This window comes from Pinus tabuliformis, chromosome 4_2 (genome assembly GCF_031772625.1).
Source record: "Pinus tabuliformis cultivar Carrire ecotype Pingquan chromosome 4_2, CPIR1, whole genome shotgun sequence".
Taxonomy (NCBI): Eukaryota; Viridiplantae; Streptophyta; class Pinopsida; order Pinales; family Pinaceae; genus Pinus; species Pinus tabuliformis.
The window spans coordinates 994862373-994885409 of record NC_142304.1 but is presented as its reverse complement, the minus strand read 5'-3'; the positions used below and the strand labels follow the sequence as shown (position 1 = coordinate 994885409).

The 23037-nt window shown below is 38.0% G+C and overlaps 1 protein-coding gene across 1 annotated transcript; it reads right to left on the bottom strand.

The window, feature by feature from the left end:
- Window positions 1–6935: 6935 nt before the first annotated feature.
- LOC149172998 (uncharacterized) lies at window positions 6936–7508 on the bottom strand. The gene has a single exon (XM_089426537.1). The coding sequence runs from the start codon at window positions 7506–7508 to the stop codon at window positions 6936–6938; it is 573 nt and encodes a 190-aa protein (XP_089282663.1).
- Between the last annotated feature and the right edge of the window lie 15529 nt (window positions 7509–23037).

Below are 23037 nucleotides of genomic sequence, written 5' to 3'. Positions count from 1 at the left end.
CAGTAGACACTAAAATGCCAAGCTCAGCAGATGAGGATTCTTTATAGGGCCAAGCCTATTATCTCAACACTGATTGGAATACACCAGTGTAGAACTATATTAAACTTTGATCTGTAGTGTTCCAAGAGATCTCAATTTCAAATTTCAAATTCAAGTTCAATCCCTCTAGCCGCCAACACAGACCATGAGAGACAAATATTTCTATATCCCACCACTTGATTACATAGAAAATGCCTCGTTATATGGAAAATGCCTCTTTATATAGAATCCCATAGGAAAATCCAATAATGGTCAGGAACTCTCTACATGGAAACATAGATCTCATGTATGTTTGTCTTATCAGTAGAAGAAGCAACAACATAGCTATATTTATATCAACATCTTATGCTTTTTCCCTGCTTTGATTTCAAAACCCCTGAGACCACCTCTCATTCATGGAGACAAATTTCTGTAAGGAGAAAAAGTGGGTGCTTAAGACCTTTCAAGTGAGAATGAAAAAGTGGGTGCTTAATAGACATAAAATTAGCATAAAATTACATTTGAATTTGGTAATTTGACTATTTTGTATGTTAAGTCATCCCTTTGACATCATTTTCGCTTTGATATTTATTATAATTAACACATTTTAATGTCCACTTAAATAATTTTTGCGCTAGAGGCACTCTAGAGCCCATTATTAAGGAGATTTTGTCACTAAACGCTAAATTTAAGCACAATAAAATAATACATACATTAACAAATTAAAAAAATAGTAATAAAAAAAAAATCAAACTAAGCCATATATAAAATACTTCAATTCCACCTTAATTTCCACTTTAATCATTAACTCCATATATTTTACTTGATTATTACCTTCCACATTCTCCACTCCTCTTTTCGGCGTTTCTTTGCACCTCTTGGTGCAATTGCTAGTATATACTAATACTTATGCTATTGCAGTGCATTTTCGTGCACTTGTCTCCATCAATGTTCTCTCCCTTCACCAAACAATAATGAACACGAACAGGGTGTACTAATGAGATTTTTATAAATTTTATAAATACAAAAATTATTTAGGATGGTAAGCCAAAAATAGTAATAGAATTTTTTATAAATTTTATAAATAATAAAATTATTTTTTCTTCTAAAAATTCAATTTTATACCAAATAAAAAATATCATATCAATGTTAAGCACCAACAAACAAAAATATTTTTTTAAAAGATTAATTTTTATTTTATTTTGTTTTCAAAAATTTATTTTAATACCAATTTATCAAAAACATTATAATATTTTCTAGATTTAATAAAAATCAAAATAATTTGACCTCGAACAGATTACAATATAACCTACCTTAAACCGATATAAAAAAATCATCATATTATTATTTAAATTAGAAAGTCACCGTATCAATGTAAACTCATTCTTATCATCCCTGAGGGAAGGGATCAACATTTTCCCAAATGTCGAGAATAAATATAGTGTGTAGTATGTGTGAGGTATAGTGTTTGTATACATTAATATATTATTACTTTGTTAAAGATGATGTACTTTAATACATAATCTTCTACTATATTTATCTAGAATATTTAATTACTAAGTTTAGAAATCTTGAGTTGTCATCCATGTACAGATTATCTTGAATTATTTGTTAACTTTTATTAAACTAATTAAATCCATCCTTAAAAGAAGCCTTTGTGTTAATGTGGGGTCTAATTTAAATAATATTTTAAGAGGGATTAGATTTGAAAGATCCATTTTATATTATTTAAAAGTATTTAAATCAAGCATGTTGCTAGGCAAAAGGACAAACATAATTCATGTGCATAGAAAGAGGAGCGATGAATGTGGAAAAACCAAACACTATCATCTTCATGCCCCACCTGTGATGGGGGTGAGGGGCCATGCTACTAGTGATGAATGGAACTTTCAAATAAAATCATATTCAAACAACATAACGAGTAAATGGAAGCATCTGCAAATAAAACCATCAACATGAAGTTCCTATTCTATGACATAAAAAAATCACAAGTTGCTACCATAATTATCATGATACAATTATGAACCTATGTCCCAAAAATATTTGTCACGGAAAATTGTGGTCAAAGATATATGGAACTTAGTTTAGGTGGCAAATAAATTTTCTCAGTTTGCAATTTGATTGGCTTTATATCCGCAACGAAAAATATTTATTGTTTGACGTCTCTCTCCCTATTCGCCCAAATGTTATCTCCTCCCTCATTATCCAATCAAAGGCGTGAATTGCCCATCACTCCAACATTTCATGGGGACGAGTCTTGGCTCGAAATATCTGTAGGAGTGTTGGCTCGAAATATCTATAAGCGATTTTATGTGAGATCACTTATCCTTTGAATAACCTTCTTTGACCTTAAAAGAAGCTTATTCCTTGATAGTAGGATGTTAGCCTAACGACGCGACTACTTTGTAGAACAGTTTATGGAGGGAATTTGGTTGGCCAAAAATTTCGACATTTTTATGGTTGATAGCTTAGGGTCGTTCGTGAACTTGGGATTGTCTTTGAACGAAAGAGTTTGAGGGCTCATCGGTTTGTAACCTATGTTTTCCAGAAGAAGAAGAATTAATAGAGCATCTCTTAATCAAGTCTGGGGATACCGAAGTTCAAATCTCATTGAGTACAATGCCCTGCTGTGGTGGTGGCTAGAGGGGCGGATTCCCCTTTCCCGTGAGTCTGCTCTTGCTAAAATCATAGGAACTTAGTATACGCGACTTGCAGGTGGTTGGTTATGCTCTTGGTGTTATAGTGGCAGCTATGAGGTTTGATCCTGGGTCTCCCATAGATTAGGCCTGGCAGTTACCGATTCACCATGTGGTTAAAAAAAAAAACAGAGCATCTCTTAATCACTTGTCTTTATGCCAGAAAAATGTGGGAGTTCATCAAACAAATCTTCAAATGTATTTTTTCTAGTTTAACAAACATAAAAACATGGCTAGGTGAATGGCTCGGGTGAAAGTTTTAAACACCTAGTGGTCTTAAGAGTGGCATCTAGCTCTAGGCTTTACTTTATGGAACTTGTGGAAGGAGAGAAATCTAAGAATCTTTGAAGGGAAATATAGGTCTCAATCGGTCTTACAAGAAGTGATTCTAAAAAAAATTAGAGAAGCAATGTTGGTTTCCCCTCCTACTTCGTAGGATGGGCAAGTTGACGATGTTGAGGCTCTCATCTTAAAGGGACTTAACATCCAAGCTAACATGGTCGTCACTACTCCTTCCCTTGTTCAAGGTCGAAAGCTCTCCAGTGAGATCTTGTTAAATAAACTGAAGAATCAACTTTATAGATTAAGTGGAGAGCTCACAGGTGAGGAGCTCCACCTGGAGACTGCCTCTAGAAGAATTCTCTACATATGAATCATCTTACAATCGAAACTATATATAGTGTTCACACATCTAGGGAAGTTAGAACAACTGCCGAAGAAGTAGGAACTAATTCCTAATCTAAGGCTCTAGTGAACCAAATCTCTCCATATTTACATATTCTCCATTATCTTCAACACTCCCCCTTAATCGAGAAAGGGGTTCACATGTATTCCTAACATTTCCCTAAACAATCCAAACTTGATTCTACCGAGAGGCTTAGTGAAAATATTAGTAGCATTGTCACATGTATTACAATATTCAATTTGGATTTCTTTTGACTGAACTTTTTCCCTAACAAAATGAAACTATGTATCAAAGTGCTTTGTGTTTTTATGAAATATTGGACTATTTGCAAGATTGATAGAGCTCTGGTTGTCGCATTTGATAATTGTCGCAACCTTATGTTCTTCTCTAGCATTATGGATAAGTCTCCTCAACCAAACTGCTTCACAAGTTGTTGCACACATCGCTTGATACTCAGCTTCTGCTGAAGACAAGGATACTGTGTTCTACTTTTTGTTGCTCCATGCAATGACCCTGGACCCAATGCTGAATGCATAGCCTGTTATGGATCGTCTGTCATCTACATTTCTAGCCCAATCGGAGTCTGAAAAACCTGTCAATCTAACATCAAACGAATCAGTATAAATAATACCAAAGTCTAAGGTTCCTTGCAGATACCTTAAGATGCCTTTCGCTACAACCCAATGACTCTCAAGAGGCTTTGACATGAATTGGCTCAATACATTGACTGCATAAGCCAAATCCGGCCTAGTTGTAGTCAAATAGATTAGACTCCCAACCAGTTGTCTATACAATGTTGCATCTGCCTCCTTAGAACCATCATCATTCTAAAGTTTGATATTCTGTTGTAAAGGTACTACTGCAGCTTTGCACTGATCCATTCTGAACTTTTCCAGTAAGCTCCTGACATACTTACCTTGTGACAGAAAAGTCTGGCCAGCATCCCTCCAGACTTCCAAACCCAAACAGTAGTGTAGCTCTCCAAGGTCTTTCATACTGAAAACTCATGACATCTGCTCTTTGGTTTCTTTATTGAGTTCATCTGCATTTCTTGTAATGATAAGATCATCTACATATAAAGAAATCAAAACAATTTTCCCCTCTTTGTCAAACACGGTGTATGGATTAGGGTCATTCTTGCTTCTTTTATAACTATGTTGTAGGAAAAATGAATCAATTTTTTCATACCATGATCTGGGATCCTGTTTTAGTCCATATAAAGCCTTCTTTAATTTGCAGACTAAATGCTCTTCCCCTTTCTTGACAAATCCCTCTGGTTGAATTAGGTATACTTCCTCTTTCAGATCTCCATTTAAGAAAGCAGACTTTACATCTAGCTGGTGTATTTTCTGGCGGTGTTTAGTAGCTAATACAATAATCATTCTAATTGTGTTTAATTTAGCTACCGGGGTGAAGGTTTCCTCGTAATCTATACCTTCTTTTTGGTAATACCCCTTTGCGACCAGCTTAGATTTATATTTATCTATAGATCCGTCTGCTTTGAACTTTAATTTGTTAGCCATCTTCACGCTATGGGTTGTTTTCCTTCAGGAAGTTGAACTAAATCCTAGATATTATTTTTAATGATAGATTCATATTCCTCCTGCATTTCTTCCCTCCATTCATTCCTTTGACTAGCTTCATTAAAATTAGAAGGTTCAGTAGTGTTCTACATACCAGTAATGAGTGCATGATCCCTATATATGGCTGGAAATTGTATCTGCCTACTTGATCTTCTGAGTGGTGGAGTGGTTTCAAACTTGTTTTGATCTCCCCTCTACGGACTGGTTTCAAACCTGATTTGATCAGCCACTTCTTCTTTCTCTTGTTGTTGTTGCTGTTCATTGGCCCCTGTTTCATCACCATCTTCTGACAGTAAAGGCACATGCCATTCTTCATCACTACGAACAGGGTTCCCATCATCTACTTGTTCATGAAATACCACATATCTGCTTGCAAACACCTTGTGAGTCGAAGGATTAAACAACTTATAAGCCTTAAACTCACTGCAGTATCCAACAAAAGTACACTTAATGGCTTTTGAATCTAACTTCTTCCTATCTTCTTTCGGGACATGAGCAAAAGCCTTACATCCAAAAACTCTAAGATGACTTACTGCAGGCTTGAAGCCAAACAATGCTTCGAAAGGAGTTTTATAATCCAGACACTTAGTACGACTCCCTTTCTTAAGATACACTGCAGTGTTTATAGCTTCTGCACAAAAACCATTGGTCAAATTCTTCAACATACTACGGACACACTCCACGAGGGTTCTGTTTTTCCTTTCTGCAACCCCATTTTGCTAAGGAGTGTAAGGTGTTGTGAACTCCTATTGTATTCCGTGTTCTTTACAACATTTGATGAAATCACCCTTCTTGAATTCCCCACCTTGGTCTGAGCGAAGAATTTTGATGAACTTTCTTGTTTGCTTCTCAATCATACTTTTGAATTGCTTGAAGTATTCAAACCATGACTTTTCTGCTTGAGGAAATACACCCAGGTGAACCTTGTACATTCATCAACAAAGATAAGAAAATAGTAGGCCTCTCCTAATGACCTTGTCTGCATTGGCCCACATAGATGAATGTGTACAAGTTCAAGTATATCCCTCTGCTTTCTATCAACAATAACAGGAAATTCATCTCTATGTAATTTACCAAGGACACATGCTTCATAGTCAACATGCACACTCTTCAAAACAGGAAGACCATTCACCATAATTTTTTTCTGAAGAAGTAGTAGGTCACTGAATTTTATATGCCCAAATCTCTAATGCTAGAGATTCTCTATAAACATGGCTGGTGATGCCAATGCTTGATGTGACGCACTCTTGACATTCAGTTTATACAATCCTCCTACACGTACACCTATTGCAATGGACTTCATTCGATTCAGCATGTCTTTAATCACATAATGAGATTTAAAGAACTCTACCTTAAGATCCTAATATGTTATTCTAGATACAGAAATCAAGTTCTTTTTAATTCCTAGTATATACATAACATCATGAATATGCCTAATGTTTTGATTAGGTAGTATGACAGGGACATCACATATCCCTTGATTTCATACCCTGAATCATCGCTAAGGTAGACCTTCATACCAATGTTGGATTCTTTCAAATTTTTAAACCATTGCCTCTTACCTGTCATATGGGAGGAAGCTCCTGAGTCCACGAACCAGATTTCTGATTCATCCTCCTTAATTGACCGCGCAAAATTAGATACGAACAATCTCATATTTGAATTCTGATATGCATCAACCAGATGGCTTGCATGCTTCTTGTGTCTCTATTGACCTTCATCAAACTTCTTCTTTGGACAATGTTTAGCCATATGACCAAATTTATTGCAATAAAAACATTTTGGTCATGAATCACTTTTGTTTGGAGACATACCTTGAGATGGAGGTGACTTTCTTTGTGGGGTTGCTTCGCTTTTGTGTGTTGCATTTGTCTTTCCTCTAAAGGACTTCTTCTTTGCCATTAGGGCAAGATCTGAGCTGTGGGGTTTCAGGGTCATTCGCCTTTCCTCATCCTACATTAGGATCCCCATCAATTCTTCAAACTTGGGGACTTTTTGTCTCACATTCAACCCAATGATGAACATCTGGTAGTCGTCACTCATACCATTCATGGTAATCATGACCAAATCAACGTCTGATACTATTTCGCCAATTTCTTCTAGCTTAGTCTTCCACTCCTTGATACGAGAGATGAATGCTACTATTGATTCATTCTCCTCCATTTTAATGGAGATAATCTTGCTCTTTAGAAACAGTATGTGATTTGTGTTCTTGATCTCGTACAAATCTTTGAGAGTTTTCCAGATGTCTGTTGTAGCTTTACAATCTCGAATGTGAGGAATAATGCAATCTTTCACAGACAATTTGAGCAGAACCTTTGCCTTGTTCTCCCTCTTTTCCCAGTCTTGGATTGTTGTTGTTGTTCCACCTGTGGCTAGGGTCAGCTTCAACTCATCACCATTTGCAATCGTCCATGCGTTTTTCCCCTCCAACAAGGTCTGCAACTTAAATTTCCAATTGGAGTAATTGGAACCGTCCAGCTTATTTCTCTCGTTCATATAGGCCTTTGTCATTTGATTATTCATCTTGACACAAAACAATGACCTCCAACAAACCAGATCTATTCCATATCTGAAGAGAAATCTCAAAACACAAGCTTGAGATTTAATTTTAAAAAAAATATGCCCCAATTGAATTCAAAAAATCGAGAGCCCCTTTGTTTAAAAAAAAAAAAAAAAAATCTAAAAAAATTATCTTCCCAAAACATTTAATCCCATTTTTTTTTAAGTGTTACTGTTGTTGTTGTTTCGTTGACCACCTTCCTCCGGTTTGAAAGTGCCCTGAACGTGGACAAGTTGTTGGAAATGGCATCCAGGAGTTCACAACAGACACATTGGCTCGATAATAATAGATCGTGGACATAACGGAATTCCAGACGAATCTGGTGCCATACCTGTTCATACACTTCATGCTTTCTTCCTACGCCCCCGTGATCTCCATCCTCAGATATGGTTCACCACACCCATGCCCTCAGATCTGGAAATATGCCCTCAGATCCACATGGAGCAGCACACAAAAACAGGTGGAGTAGCACCAACATTGATCATTGTTCGGTCCCTATAATACTAGCGATTACCCCATTACTATTGTATTTGTATCCCTTATTAATATTGTTGTGCCCCTATTGTCCCCATATTGTTATTACTGTGCCCCATAGAATCCCTCTATTGTTATTTTTGTGCCTTTATATTATTATTGTTAGGTCGACTGGGTTATATTGTGACTCCTTAGACTCCTATATATAGAAAGGAGGTTTTTTCATTTGAATCATCAAAGAATCATTCATTTGTGTAATGTAAAGGAGATTGCCCCCTCGAAGAGGCTGAATTCTAAGGTGTTTATCTATCTTTTCTATCTTTTTGTGAGCTGGTTTCATAACATTTGGTATCAGAGCTTTGGATTCTAGGGTTTCGCTGCTCCAAAGAGGTCATCGTGGCATTTTCACTATAACGTTTTTCTGCGATGTTTCAGAAGTGAAAAAAAAAAACCCATTTGAGTTGAAATCGTGCTGAAGCTTGGGTCCAAATTTCAGAGCTGTTCACGCTATATTTGTGGAGATATGATATGAGGAAGTTGGTCTTTTTGCAGACTCTTGAATTACATTCCAAACAGGTGACATGGGGAAAATCGTCATAACTTTCTCTCTGAGCATCGGATTGAAGTTTCGTAAGAAGGTGCAGAAAGAAGACGGACTGTAGTTTCTCGTTTATATTTTTCAGAGCCAAAGGTCGAAACAGGGACACGTGGCATGTCGTACAAGTTCGCTCTACTGAACTAGTCTATAATCAGGTCACTGTGGGAGATTTGGCATAATTCTTCCTTGGAGAATCCAATTTGGATCAGACTGGTGGCATTGGAAAGAGGACACAGAGGGCTACTGTAGGTCACAATTTCAGAACTGAATGATTTGAAATTACATAGATACATCAGAGGCAATATCGAGCTCCTACAAAGTGAAAAAATGTGTGTAGATTTTTTTAAATTTTTGCTTAAGCTTGGTTTGAAAAATTATTTTGAAGGAATTCAAAGGGCATAGTAGAGCATTATTATCAGTAACTGATGCCCTGAGGAAGGAAAATGCAAACATCTAGTAAGAAATCTGAAAGCTCTAGCATGACTCATGAATAAGAGGAAGAAATGCTACATGATATATCAAAATTACAAGACCAAGTGCAACAAATGTCACTCTCACAAAAGCTAACAGAAGCTAAGATAAATGGCCTGGAATCTAATATAAAGGGCATGGAAGCTAAGATGGATGATTTGAAGATAGATTTGAAGACAAATTTGAAGAGAGACATGGAAGATTTGAAGACAAATTTGACAAATTTTCTACAAGAAATACTTACTAATGGTGAAAGGGTAGTAAAGGAAACTCATGATGTGAACAAAAGGAATGTTAATCATGATTTCATAGACTCTAATGTGAGATCGAAGACCCACCATATTCCAAAAATAGATATGAGGAAGTTTGATGGCAAGGATCCCACAACACGGATATTACAGATGGAGCAATTTTTCGATCTTAATAATGTGCAAAACACACAAAAGGTACGTATTACAACTTTATATTTGGAACCAAACCAGTTTGTATGGTATCAATGGCTTTGCTCTCGTAAACAAATTATCACTTAGGCAATTTTTACAGAAGAATTGACAGCACATTATGAGGATACAAAAAGCAACACTTTTTTTAGCCAATTGATAAGTCTCAAACAAAAGGGTTCAATAATGGAGCACATTGAGGAGTTCCAAAAATTGAACATAAGGGTAAAAAATATTCCAGATGAGCATAGGATTGATGTGTTCATAGGAACTTTAAAGGATAATATCCAACATGATGTTCGCCTTTGGGAACCTGATTCATTAGAGAAGGCATTCAGGTTAGCAACAAAAATGGAAAGCAAAATTATGGCAACCAGGAAGCATACCACTCAAAACTATAAAGATGGAAGTGTTGTTGCCCCTAGTCTTCCACAACCTATAAGGTTGACACCACAACAATTGGAAGAAAAAAGAGCAAAAGGTCTTTGTTACAGTTTTGATAGCAAATACACTAAAGGTCATAAGTGTGCTGAGAAGAAATTATTCTACATAGATTGTGAAGAGGAAGAAGAAAAGGAGCAAGAAAGGTCAAAAGAAGAGGATATACTCCAGGAACAAAGCCTGGATAAAGAAGAAAAGAATCTGACCATATCTTGTAATGCATTGGCGGGAATTACCACTCCTCAAACCATCAAGATAGAAGGACAAATCAAGAAGAAAAAGGTAATAGTGTTGATTGATTCAGGAAGTACCCACAATTTTATTCATTGTAAGGTAGCAAAAGAATTGAATTGCTTCCTATATCGAGCACCAGAGTGTCAAGTGATGATTGCAAATGGAGGAACAATAAATTGCTCTGGAAAGTGCCATAATATCAAGCTATCCATGGGAGAATATGTATTGACTAGCCCAATGCTTTCCATTCCAATGGGAGGTGCTGATGTTGTACTAGGAGTCCAATGGCTACAATCCTTGGGTACAATAGCTTTTAATTTTCAAGAATTTTTCATGAAATTTTCTGCGGAAGGAAAGGAAGTTGAATTAAGGGGTATTGCAGGGAAACCGGGAAAGATAATCAGCTCTAACAGTATGACAAAGCTTCTAAGAAAGGAACAAAGAGGTGTAATTGCACAATTATGTTTTCTAGATGTTTCCACATTGAAATCATCTATTTCTTTAGATCTCCAAAAAGTCTTGGACAATCATTCCAAGGTATTTGAGACTCCCAAAGGTCTCCCACCTATTCGTGATCATGATCATGCTATTCATCTGATTCCAGGAAGTGTTCCTCCAAACATCAGGCCGTACAGATATCCTTATGCCCAAAAGAGTGAAATTTAATGTATGGTTGCAGAAATGCTAGAGGATGGTATAATTCAACCTAGTCAAAGTTCTTTCTCTACTCCAGTAGTATTGGTGCACAAGAAGGATGGATCATGGCGCATGTGTCTAGATTATAGGGAGCTCAACAAGCTCACTATTAAAGATAAGTTTCCCATTCCTGTCATTGATGAATTACTGGATGAATTGCATGGATCAATTTACTTCACCAAGTTGGATCTTTGTTTAGGATATCATCAAATCAGAATGAAGATTGAAGACATTCTGAAAACAACATTTAGAACTCATGAGGGTCATTATGAATTTATGGTCATGCCTTTTGGCCTTACCAATGCACCTTCTACATTTCAAGGTTTGATGAATTCCATTTTCAAACCCTTCCTTAGAAAATTTGTGTTAGTATTTTTTGATGATATACTAATCTATAGCAAGTCTTGGAAGGATCATGTTGAACATGTTGACAGGGTGCTACAACTATTGGAGGAGAAACAATTATATGCAAAAAGATCCAAATGTTTCTTTGGAGTACAAGAGGTGGAATATCGGGGTCATATTGTATCTCATGAAGGAGTTAAGGTAGACCTTAGGAAAATTAAAGCCATTAAGGAATGGAAAATCCCCACATCCATAAAGCATCTACGAGGATTTCTTGGGTTGACAGGGTATTCTCGCAAGTTTATTAAGAATTATGGGAGAATAGTAGCACCTCTAACAACATTATTGAAGAAAGATGCATTTTCATGGACTCCAGAAGCAACAAAGGCCTTTGAACATCTTAAAGAGGCAATGTGCCAAGCACCGGTCTTAGCTACACCAGACTTCACAAAAACCTTTATTGTGGAATGTGATGCTTCAGGAAATGGAATTGGTGTTGTTTTAATGCAAGATGAAAGACCCATTGGTTTTGAAAGTCATCCATTCAAGGGAAAGTTTTTACACAAAGCTATTTATGAGAAGGAAATGTTGGCAATACTACATGCACTTAAGAAATGGCGACCCTACCTAATGGGAAGACACTTCAAGGTAAAAGCAAATCATGATAGCCTTAAATACTTTTTAGAACAAAGATTATCCTCTGAAGAGCAACAAAAGTGGGTCGCAAAGATGTTGGGTTATGACTTTGAAATCATCTACAAAAAAGGGAAGCAAAATGTGGTGGGAGATGCACTCTCAAGAAAGGATGAGGATGTGGAAGCATTGTTGTGTGCCATTTCTATTAACCAACCAGATTGGATAAACAAAGCAAGGGAGGAATGGAAGAATGATGAAGAAGTGTGGGAACTTCTTCAAAAGTTACAACAAGATTCCAGTACATCTGATACATTTAGCTGGCAAAATGATTTGTTATGGTACAAAGATCGCTTATACCTCTGTAAGAATTCCCAACTCAAACAAAAGATTCTTATGGAATTGCACACTTCTCCCTTACGAGGGCACTCAGGATTTTTAAAAACTTACCACAGGGTTAAGAAGGAATTTTTTTGGGATGGCCTTAAATCGGATATTCAAAAGTTTGCGGAAGCATGTTTGGTTTGCCAATAAAATAAAGTTGAAACAATTAAGACCCCATGTCTATTACAACCTTTATCCATTCCAAGCCAACGTTGGGAGGAGGTTTCAATGGATTTTATCACAGGTTTACCCAAGTCTGAGGGAAAGAGTGTCATCATGGTGGTAGTTGACAGACTTACCAAGTATGCAAACTTTTGTGCATTATCACATCCATTTAAAGCCAGTACAATTTCTATTGCATTTATGGAAACAATTCAAAAGCTACATGGAAACCCAAAGATTATTGTAAGTGACAGAGATCCCATTTTCACTGGAAACTTTTGGACAGAATTATTTTCTTGTCTCGGTACTCAGTTAGCTCATAGCTCCTCTTATCATCCTCAATCTGATGGGCAAACTGAGATAGTAAACAAATGTTTGGAAGGATATCTTTGTTGCTTTGTATCTCATAAACAGACACAATTGGTCAAATGGTTGCCTCTGGCTGAATGGTGGTATAACACTTCCTTCCATACAGCAACAAAAATGACCCCATGTATGGCACTTTATGGATATCAGCCACCATCCATCACATCATATTTAAGAGAAAATTCTAAGGTTCAAGTAGTGGAACATCACATCGAGCATCAGCAACAAGTCCTCCAACTCTTAAAGGATAACCTCGTGTTGACACATAATATAATGAAGCAATAGGCAAATCAACATCGCATCGAAAGAAGTTTTGATGTAAGTGAATGGGTATTCCTATGGCTACAACCGATAAACAAATGTCCCTCAAGCAAGCTAAGGTGTTGCAAAAGATTGGTACTATTGCGTACAAATTAGAGCTTCCTATAGCTTCTAGAGTGCACCCAGTTTTCCATGTTTCATGTTTAAAGAAGGTTATAGGCAACAAGCTCCCAGTTCAAACAATATTGCCATAAATTGACGAGGAAGGAAAAATTATATTGGAACCAGAAGCAGTCACAGAAACAAGAACTTGATAGCTACGAAATCGATCAATTTTAGAGTATCTCATCAAGTGGAAGAACTTATCTGCTGAAGATTCCACATGGGAGGATGAGAATTTCATATAGAAGCATCCATAACTACTCAAGCATTGAGGACAACACTTTTTCGAAGGAGAGGGACATGTTAGGTCCCTATAATACTAGTGATTATCCCATTACTATTGTATTTTTATCCCTTATTAATATTGTTGTGCCCCTATTGTCCCCATATTGTTATTACTGTGCCCCATAGAATCCCTCTATTGTTATTTTTGTGCCTTTATATTATTATTGTTAGGTCGGCTGGGTTATATTGTGACTCCTTAGAATCCTATATATAGAAAGGAGGTTTTGTCATTTGAATCATCGAAGAATCATTCATTTGTGTAATGTAAAGGAGGTTTCCCCCTCGAAGAGGCTGAATTATAAGGTGTTGATCTATCTTTTCTATCTTTTTGTGAGCTAGTTTCATAACAATCATGCGGGTTTCTCTACCCAACACTACGCAACATGCCCCTGGAGCATCATGACTCTTGCAGAGTCCTCGTTTCTACCTCAGTTTGTATTTGAAATGGTCCGACCATTGATAATGAGAAAGACCGAATCTGATCAATTTTCAAAATACGAAGAAGCTCTAGATATGGTTGACCGTTTAGATCCAAAAACCAAATTAGCGAGGGAGAAGAAGCATTGTAAGCTACAGTCTTCAAGAGTCCTCATTTTGGGAATGATAGGGCTGTTGATTATGGTTTGTATTGCTTACGTTGTTCTTCGTCGAGGAGAGACGTGTTATAAAAAAACGAATTTCCCATACTATCGCATCCTTTGCTGGCAAATCCATGATTTAAGGGAGCAATGGACCAAATCGCTGTAAGGAGAGAAACAATCATCGCTTGCTTACCCTTCAAATATGTGATGGTTAACACCCTCTTTCCTTTAGAAAGAGTGATGGTCATTATCAATTAATTTTAAAAAGTAATTGTGCTACTTCTCCACCTTCTCACCATGCCAACTTTCTTCACACCAGCCCCCCACTCAGGGATCCGCAAACCCTCTCAAACCTGCAGATTTGATACCATGTTAAATAAACTGAAGAATCAACTTTATTGATCAAGTGGACAAATCACAAGTGAGGAGCTCCACCTGGATACTTCCTCTAGTATAACTCTCTACATACGAATCATCTTACAATAGAAATCATATATAGTGTTCACACATCTAGGGATGTTAGAACAGCTGCCTAAGAAGTAGGAACTAATTCCTAATCTAAGGCTCTAGTGAACTGAATCTCTCCAGATTTACATATTCTCCATTATCTTCAATAGATCTCATTTTCACCACCCCCAAAATCTTTCATCAAATTGAGATTTGACGGAGCTTCAAAGGGTAATCTAGGATGTGCAAGTTATGGAGGTATTTTTAGGGACGAGAATTCTGATCCCATTCATGCATTCACCTTCTCTTGAGGGATGGAAGCAAACAATCTTGTGAAATTTTTGGCATTAGAGAAGGGTCTACAAATAGTTGTTAGAGAAGGGTGTCGCTTGATTAAGGTCCATGTTGATTCTCAGATACTCATCGATTGTGTAAGAAAATTGTTACTTGGTCACCTAGCAGACAAATTGATTCATAGCTGGCACCTCCATGAGGTGGTCAGCAATATTAACGATCTGCTAGCCAAATTTGACTATGTTATCCCCATTCACATGTAGTGGGAAGGTAATAAGGTGGTTGGGCCACTGGAAAATTGGGGCAATGTAAAGAGAGATGTCACCTTCGATGAGTCCTAGTCAATGTCCACACATAGGGAGGACCTACAAGATGTCAAGCACTAGTTCGAACATGTTAAATTCTTAGCAAAAGAAAATGTCCCTGATGGGGGTGTTTTCATGGCAATAGATTCTTGGCAAGAATCTTAACAAAAATGTGGTCTTCTCTCAGAGTTAGTTTTCTAGTGGAAGTCATAATTTTCATTCGGGTTTTATGTTTGGTTAACGGGGTGCTGACCCTTGGTGATATATCTCAACTCTACATCTGGCTCTCCATAGCCAGCGCATAACGTTTCTACGGTTCACATTCCTTGAACCACCTGCCCAAGTTCAATCAAATTAAATGCCAGATGATGGGAGGGTGTGGTTCATGGAAAATTTTAGGGGCTAATATTCGCAGGTGGGCTAATTTTCCATGATTTTTCCAAAAAAAAGATTCATCAATTTCTAGTTTTTCTAAAAACAATTCGCCCAACTTTTATAAGATAAAATTATTTTACCTTAAAAATCACCAACATTATATAGAGACTATATCTAAAATCATTATAAATTTGAAATTTTTTACAAATATATCAATAAACATTTTATAGTTTGCATCGTAGAGATTATTATGATTTGCCAATGTTTTTAAACTTCAAGATAATTTTCCACGCTTAAAATTTTCCTTGGTGTGGTTATGTATTTGAAATTGGTTTTGGCAAGGTAATTCTTTATGTCTGCTTTGAAATGGATCGTCCCTCCCATGGTGGATTGGTTGCAGAAGGGGATTTCTCTTACAATAGGGGAAATCCCATTTATGAGCTTATCATGCAGAAGCGTCTTCGGATGGTTGGCACTAGTTCGGGTTGTACACATGGCCATCATTGTGGAGAATTCATGTTTCTCACCTTACTTATCACAAGTCTCAACTGCTCATGTTCGTGTTATATTATATATGTTACTTCTTGGTTTCAGGGTGGTGAAGAGGTTGTGGCTCTATTGTTGAGGGCTCTAATACTAATTTGTTAATTTATCTATGGTGGCTAGAAGAAGACAATGTTACAATTTCTTGAGGTTTGTTTTCAATAGTATTTCTTCAATGGGTCATAGCAGGATGGTGTCATTGTCTTTCAAAGATATGGGTAACATTGTGTCCCATCATCTTTAATAGTTAGGTTAGAAGCTCTCTTCCGGTTCGTCTTACTTTTCTTCACAGGTGTAAATGTATTGTGTGCTCTTTTTAAACAACCCAGGGTCTGGTCCATCCTTTGAACTAGTGGCAGTCTTACCCTCAATGATACCTCTGAATTTAGAACCTACCAGGATTTCGTTCAATTTCTCAATGTTGGTCTGTGGAAGTTGGTACCGAGGTACCTTCTCCATTTGGTTCTAAAATTGGTCATGATCTCTCTAGAACCCCGGTATTTCTAACTTGTCTAACTCTCATAGCTCCTGGTCCATTTAAAGTTTGGGATTTTGGAAATTCTGGGTAGGTTTTAGTTTGGGTTTGTTGCAGATTCCAATTTTCCACCTTCTTCCCACATACACTTATCTCTGGTTTCTTTATGGGGTCTACGCTTCCTATCATACCAAGGTTTTACCATCATGTTGTTAGTCACTACTTGTTCGTTCTGGCTTCTATAGTAATTATTACTTGGTTCCTTTGTAGGTCTTATTCCTATATGGCTCCTCGTCAACGTCAACCTAGCCACAGGGGTGGCGCTCCTGGGGCTTCCTCTTCTTGGCATAGGCATCTATTTGGGTGGAAATCCGGGGCTAATTTTTTTGACTCAGCTCCTCTCGAGGTCGGAAAGGAAATTTCACACTTGGAAGCCAAGAATTCAAGAATCATAAATACTATTTTGACTCAAAAATTATAGGCAGTAGCCTCAAGTGGGTTCCCGATCTAGGGAAGCTTTAGAGGCGAATATTTCACTTCATTCATTCTATCACCTTGCACTAGCAACTGGAAACACTACTTAGCATAGTAATTCATGACAAGCAGGTGGACAACTACAAGCTCTTTGTAGGCCAAGAGGAGATCAAGAGAATCTTGAGGGACATCAGGTATAATTTGGATGACATCGTCGTCATATTAAATCGAGTGGAATGTTTTGTGGTCTTAGGCTCAGAGATCGACTCCAATAAACACAAGGAGTAGGTTGAAATCACTAACACTCCAGTTGAGAACACTACTCGCACAAAATCTTCCCCTCATTCTCCAGTTATCATTTTGGACTAATAAGTTATTCCACCATGCTATTTGTACTAGTCTTTACTATTGGGGGGAACTTTTTTTTTTGTAACCAATCTTATGTTATTTTGTAGTACTTCTAGTGGTTTGGGTGTATCCTACATTACTTCATTTCTTGAATTTTGTATCTCTAGCTTTTAGCATGGCTCAGTCAGAGCCTTAAGGAAAGTGGAGGTTCTTAGTAGACTATATGGTAGTTTCCAGTCTTTGTGCATTTCAGTAGGGTAGTCTTATCTTACAAACTACTATTGGTAGCTTTTGTTGTGTCAATGTTTACCCGAAAGGGAAATCATGATACTATAGGTCATTATTTTTTTGGTATGAAAGGTTCTCTATGTAATATATTTTGTTATCAATAGAAATAAATCACTGAAATTTACAATAACAACAAAAATCCTTTGAATTAAACCTTGTCCTCACCCTTTTCTATATTATTGCTTCACCACGTAAGAGGCTACTCTACCTCAACATCAACATAGAAAATAACATAGGGATGTGTTGTGTTAAGTAATCTTCACAATATATAACAATAGCAAATTTTCTCTTTTTCTATAAAATGTGCATGTGAAGAGATCCTTTTAGTTTAAATTTAGTGAGAGATTAGAATGGTGTGAAATTGCATCCTATTATTAAACTATTGGTTCTTTGTAATTGTAAACGATTTTCATGGAAGTGAAATTTTCAGGCCCTAGGGCATCAAGGCACACCCTCATCTCATTCATGTGCCAAGGTGCACCCCCAAAATTCTTAGCAAGGCAAGGTGACCTGGGCGACACTATCATCATAAGAAATGTGATGAACATATTGCAAGGAATGTGATGTTTGGCATAGAGGTGTTGAAAAATCGAAATCCATGTTAGCTTAGTGGCATGACAGGTCGAGTGATGGATGAGATGGAAAAAGTGACCATAGAGGGTGCATCAACTGAGTAGGATGGAATGACTTGGAACGAGCACATCATGGGAAATTATGAAGGCTTTGGGAAGAACTACAAGTCGACCGGACCAAAGGTGCCCAACACACATGGAAAACCGACCCATTTGAGAAATGGAGCAACAGTAGAGCCAACTCGTTTGAGAAATTGAACAATGGTAGTGTTGACCCATGCAAGGAGTGAGACAATAGGAAGCCAACCCGAAGAATGAAATAAAGGACTCGCACAGAAGTTAGGACGAATTCTATAAAAAGGCGAGTCGTATGGTTGAGGAGAGGCACACTAAAACAAACATCACAATCAAGCGAAGTCTCTTGGGATGAGTTTGATAGAGATGATGGAGGGCTGAGATGGGTGACTTGGGCTTGCAGTCATGCAAGACCCGAGGGAGGACAAGGAGCCAAGATGAATTGGCTCTATAGGGTGGAGATGACCCACAACAAGATGATCGGTGACTCTGTAGGGTCCATGAGGTTGGGAAAAAGGTTTTTTTCTATTGCTTTGGGTTTCTTGGCTTTGTCGATTTGGAAACTGAACCTTTGTCTCGAAGGAAGCTTTGTAATTGAAATTTTAATAAAAACAAAATGCCATAGGGGCATTCCATTGAAATGGTGCATGTGTATGATGATGTTGATGTTCCTTTAATGTCTTGAATATGATGTTCATAATTATGTTAATAAAAGAAGTTATATGATGTGACAATGTTACTATTACTCTATGTTTGATGAAATTCCACACTGTAATATCATATAGAGATTAACATAGGTAATACATTGTGAGGCATAGTTTGGGTGAATTAACATTGTGCTACACTAGGCAGCTATGAAACACATTAGTGTCACATGCCCATGGGATCGGTGATGCGCCCAAATGGCACCATGTGACTGTAGGAGGCCCTAGGGTCATGACAAGTGGATCAGAGCAGCCACTCGTGGAAAGGAAGCCTTTTAGCAGTGAAGACAAGATGGAGATGTGCAAGTTAAGAGGCATGTATGATTTTTGCAGTTCATATTCAATTGAATATTTTGTTAAGAGGATAGGTGCCTTGTGGAAAAAACGAGACAACCAAAGGAACAAGTTGTTCTTTGTGAAAATGGAAATCTGCAAGAAGGTAGTACCTACACTTATTGACACAGGTGCCTCACATAATTTCTTGAGGGAAAGTTTGGTAGAAAAGATTGGGTTGAAACTAAATCTGAGTAGGAAAATGGTGAAAGCGGTGACCTCCAAAGTTGCTTACACAACGATAGGATTGGTAGCAGACGTATTAGTTCAAATTGATGGTTGAAAGGGACTTTTGGATTTTACAATGATTCTGATGGATGATTTTGAGGTGATATTGGAACAAGATTTCATGAGAGGAAGTCGGGTGGTTCTCATACTGAGGATGGACCGACTCATTATCTTAGATGATAACAAGACATGGGTTATGCCTAGAACCACATGAGAGCAACATAAGAAAAAAGTGTATATTTACTTTGTGTTGAGCATGAATAGAGAAACACAGAATTCAAATGCATAGATATATGCAACAATGATGAATGAAATGGGAGATGATGGAGTGTGGACACCTATTCCACCAAAACTTTCTGAGCTATTAGATACATATGTGGATAGGATTCTAGATGAGTTTCCAAAAGTGTTCTTGCTAAGAAGATATTGACGATGCTGGACCCGCCAACATGTAAGGGGATTTCCATGTAAATAAGTCCCAATTAGACCTCAGATCATTTGGTGTAGGAGTCCCAGCAGTTGGTCGTATGGTAATGTCTTGACCATGATTTCGCATAGAGGCAAGTAAGATAACTCTGTTGGTAGCAAGGGTCTGACAGTTGTAGTGAGCCGAGGAAGGTGCATGAGAGGTTCTAACACACAGGGGTTGAGATGAGTGCGCCCCTTGGAAACCTATGATAGCATGCAGTTAAGAAGGGAACACACGAGAAAAGATGCATCACAACATGGAAATCAAGTTAGCTAGCAGTCCAAAGTGATGGTTAAACCAACAACAAATTTCAGAAAGATTCATACATACATACACAGATAGTTATACATGCATGCGTAAGTAAACATACACGTATATCATTTAGAGTAAACCAGATAGTATAGAATACAATACAACATATGCATGAAAAGTGTTGGCTCTTGTTATATTAAGAAGTGTAAGTTCCAGTCATACAATACATCCATGTCCAACCACTAGTTCCAATGGCGGAACATTACAGCCATAACCGCCTGCTCCTCCAAAGAGATGTACTAGCTCTGCACAATGGAGAAGCTAAGGCTCATTACAATATTGTCCAAGCTTTCTCTAAGATACTCCTATCGAAGCTTAGTTGACTAAAAGCCTTTGCAATGAGTTATGAGGTTCTGTTTATACCAAAGGGTAGGGTGACCCTTGACATTCCCCTTTGTGAAATTTTATCTACCCTCATGACTCTTCATCTACTCTATGATTGTTACATCCAATTATCAACACTTTAACTTCTACTTGACAAGATGTCACATTACAATGCACATGTGCCCATGTGAGACAAAATGGCTTGAGCAATCCATGCAAGACATCACTGACACTCGGTCCATTGTGGTGAGACCAACTCTTTGACATGCTTGTGATGGTTAAGGTGGTGAGATAATGCCAAGCTTGGTTGTCCATGATGGTGTGCATGCACTCCATGGTGACATCTTGTTGAAGCAAACTCTTGCCTTCGTTGCATCTGGGTGCCTTGGCATGGCTCCTCCATCCAGCTCATCTGCTAACATGCACATGGTCTTCTTGGGTGCAGCCGAACCGGCAACACAATGATGCATAGTGTTAGTGCTAACCTCCCAGTGTGTGCTGGTGGTCATGTGCATCAAATGTCAACTACATGTTTAGCTCCAGTTGGACTTGCTTCTTGTCTTTGCCTCAGTGAGTGTGCCAAATGGGTTAGATTTCATGCATGCAAATTATGACATGCATGTTGCTAAATTCCCTTGCATGCAATCAACAACACCACTCACAATGTCTACTATGTGCCAGCTAATGAGATGAATCGATAACTTGTACGGGTGCAGTTTCATTCGTTTGTGCATGTTGCGCCCCCTATTGTACCTATTCCTGCTGCAACTCATTCTCTTGTCTATGCAACCCCTATTCTTCCTTGAGTTGCTTCTTGAGCACATGCAACTCCTTCTCTGTCCCATTCTTTGCCTTCACGTGATCTTCATGTTGCGTCGTCACCTGATAGCCCGAGTCTCCAAAGTTACTTTCATCACAAGTGGATCTGCTTGAGCTTGAAACTTTGTTATGCCTCTATGTTTTCAACAACCTTCCTCTTGCGTTCGTTGCATCCAGTATGTTTCCTTTAGTTACTGTTCATGGCGCTAATTGATGTGATGCTGCTACCATCATATCTTGATGTCCTTGTCTATGAACAACTTGATGTCTTCGTGGGTAGGCAAGTCCATAGACACTTGATTGACTACATCCCCAAGTGTGATCTGAACAATGTCTTCGACTCTGCTCTCATGGAAACCATTGTACCTGTACTGCTGAGAGGAAAATGAACAACTGAAATACTTGGAGACATGGAAACACTCATGGAAAGCAATCTATCAGTTGAAAACCAAAATGAACTTGAGAACTGACTTGCAACATACTTATGTGACTGATCATGAAGGTTGTGCAATTTCTGCCAGGACATTGGGAGAATGACTACCAATACTACATAAGGAATAGTCCAGGCTATTAGGAGGATGAATGACTGTTGGAATTGCGCAATGCACAATACAACCTAGCTGATAACTGTTGGAATTGTGCAATTCTCAATATCAGCTGGCAATGGTTGCAGGCTCAATGACTGCATTGCGAAATTTTCAAGGCCAACAGCCACTGTCCCTCAGAATTGTGAAATGCAAGACTAGAGGGTAGTCAATGGGTATAAATGCACATTTCTTGAGAGGAAGACAGAGCCTTCCTTCTCAATATTGCGCAATGTTGTCTTGGTGAGGCAGAGTTTGGGTCAAGGCTGCCTAGACCCAACGTCGAATGACTGAAGGTGAATGTGAATGTGAATGCATGGCGATACTGAGTGTAAACATAAGTGAATGATTGTGCATGCAAATAGTGGATGAAAGATTCAGAAAGCAGAACAACATGCATGTGGGTGAGTCACTAAATTAACAACCATTCGTGAAAAATAGTTTCATGCATGCGACAGTAGTGAGATGTTAACAAAAACGGAAACGGTGCTAGTAAAAGCTTGTATGTATAAAAACGACAGCAAGCGCTCACTGAAATCAAGAAGACAACATTCATACGAAGTGAAACACAAAAAGTGCCAAAAATACAACACAAGATATATAAGGTGGGCTTATCCCAAAACAGTTGAGCTGAATGTGCCGACGACTCCTAGATGTGATGTGGGATGTCAGAGCTACAAGTTCGATGTGAGGAATGAGCTCTGCAGTGCTTGGTTCATGAGTTTTGATAAAATCGAAGATGTGACGCACATGCCACAAGTCTAGGAAGAGCGACACTTGGTGAGAGGTTTATGAAATGATCCTTGCATGTAACCTCCAGCTGCTAAAAGTAGATCCCTGAATCAAGGGATGCCTTTGCATGCTACCTCTGGAGAAGTATTCCATGCATGCAAATTAGTTTTTTTCGGTCTTGGAGGGAACCGATCAAATCAACTACACATGCAAGAGGTTTCTCAACTACTGGGAGAAAATGCATATTTATGGAAGGGA

Excerpts from the sequence above, each read along its gene's own strand:
- LOC149172998 (XM_089426537.1), bottom strand. The coding sequence starts at position 7,508 with ATGAATAATCAAATGACAAAGGCCTATATGAACGAGAGAAATAAGCTG.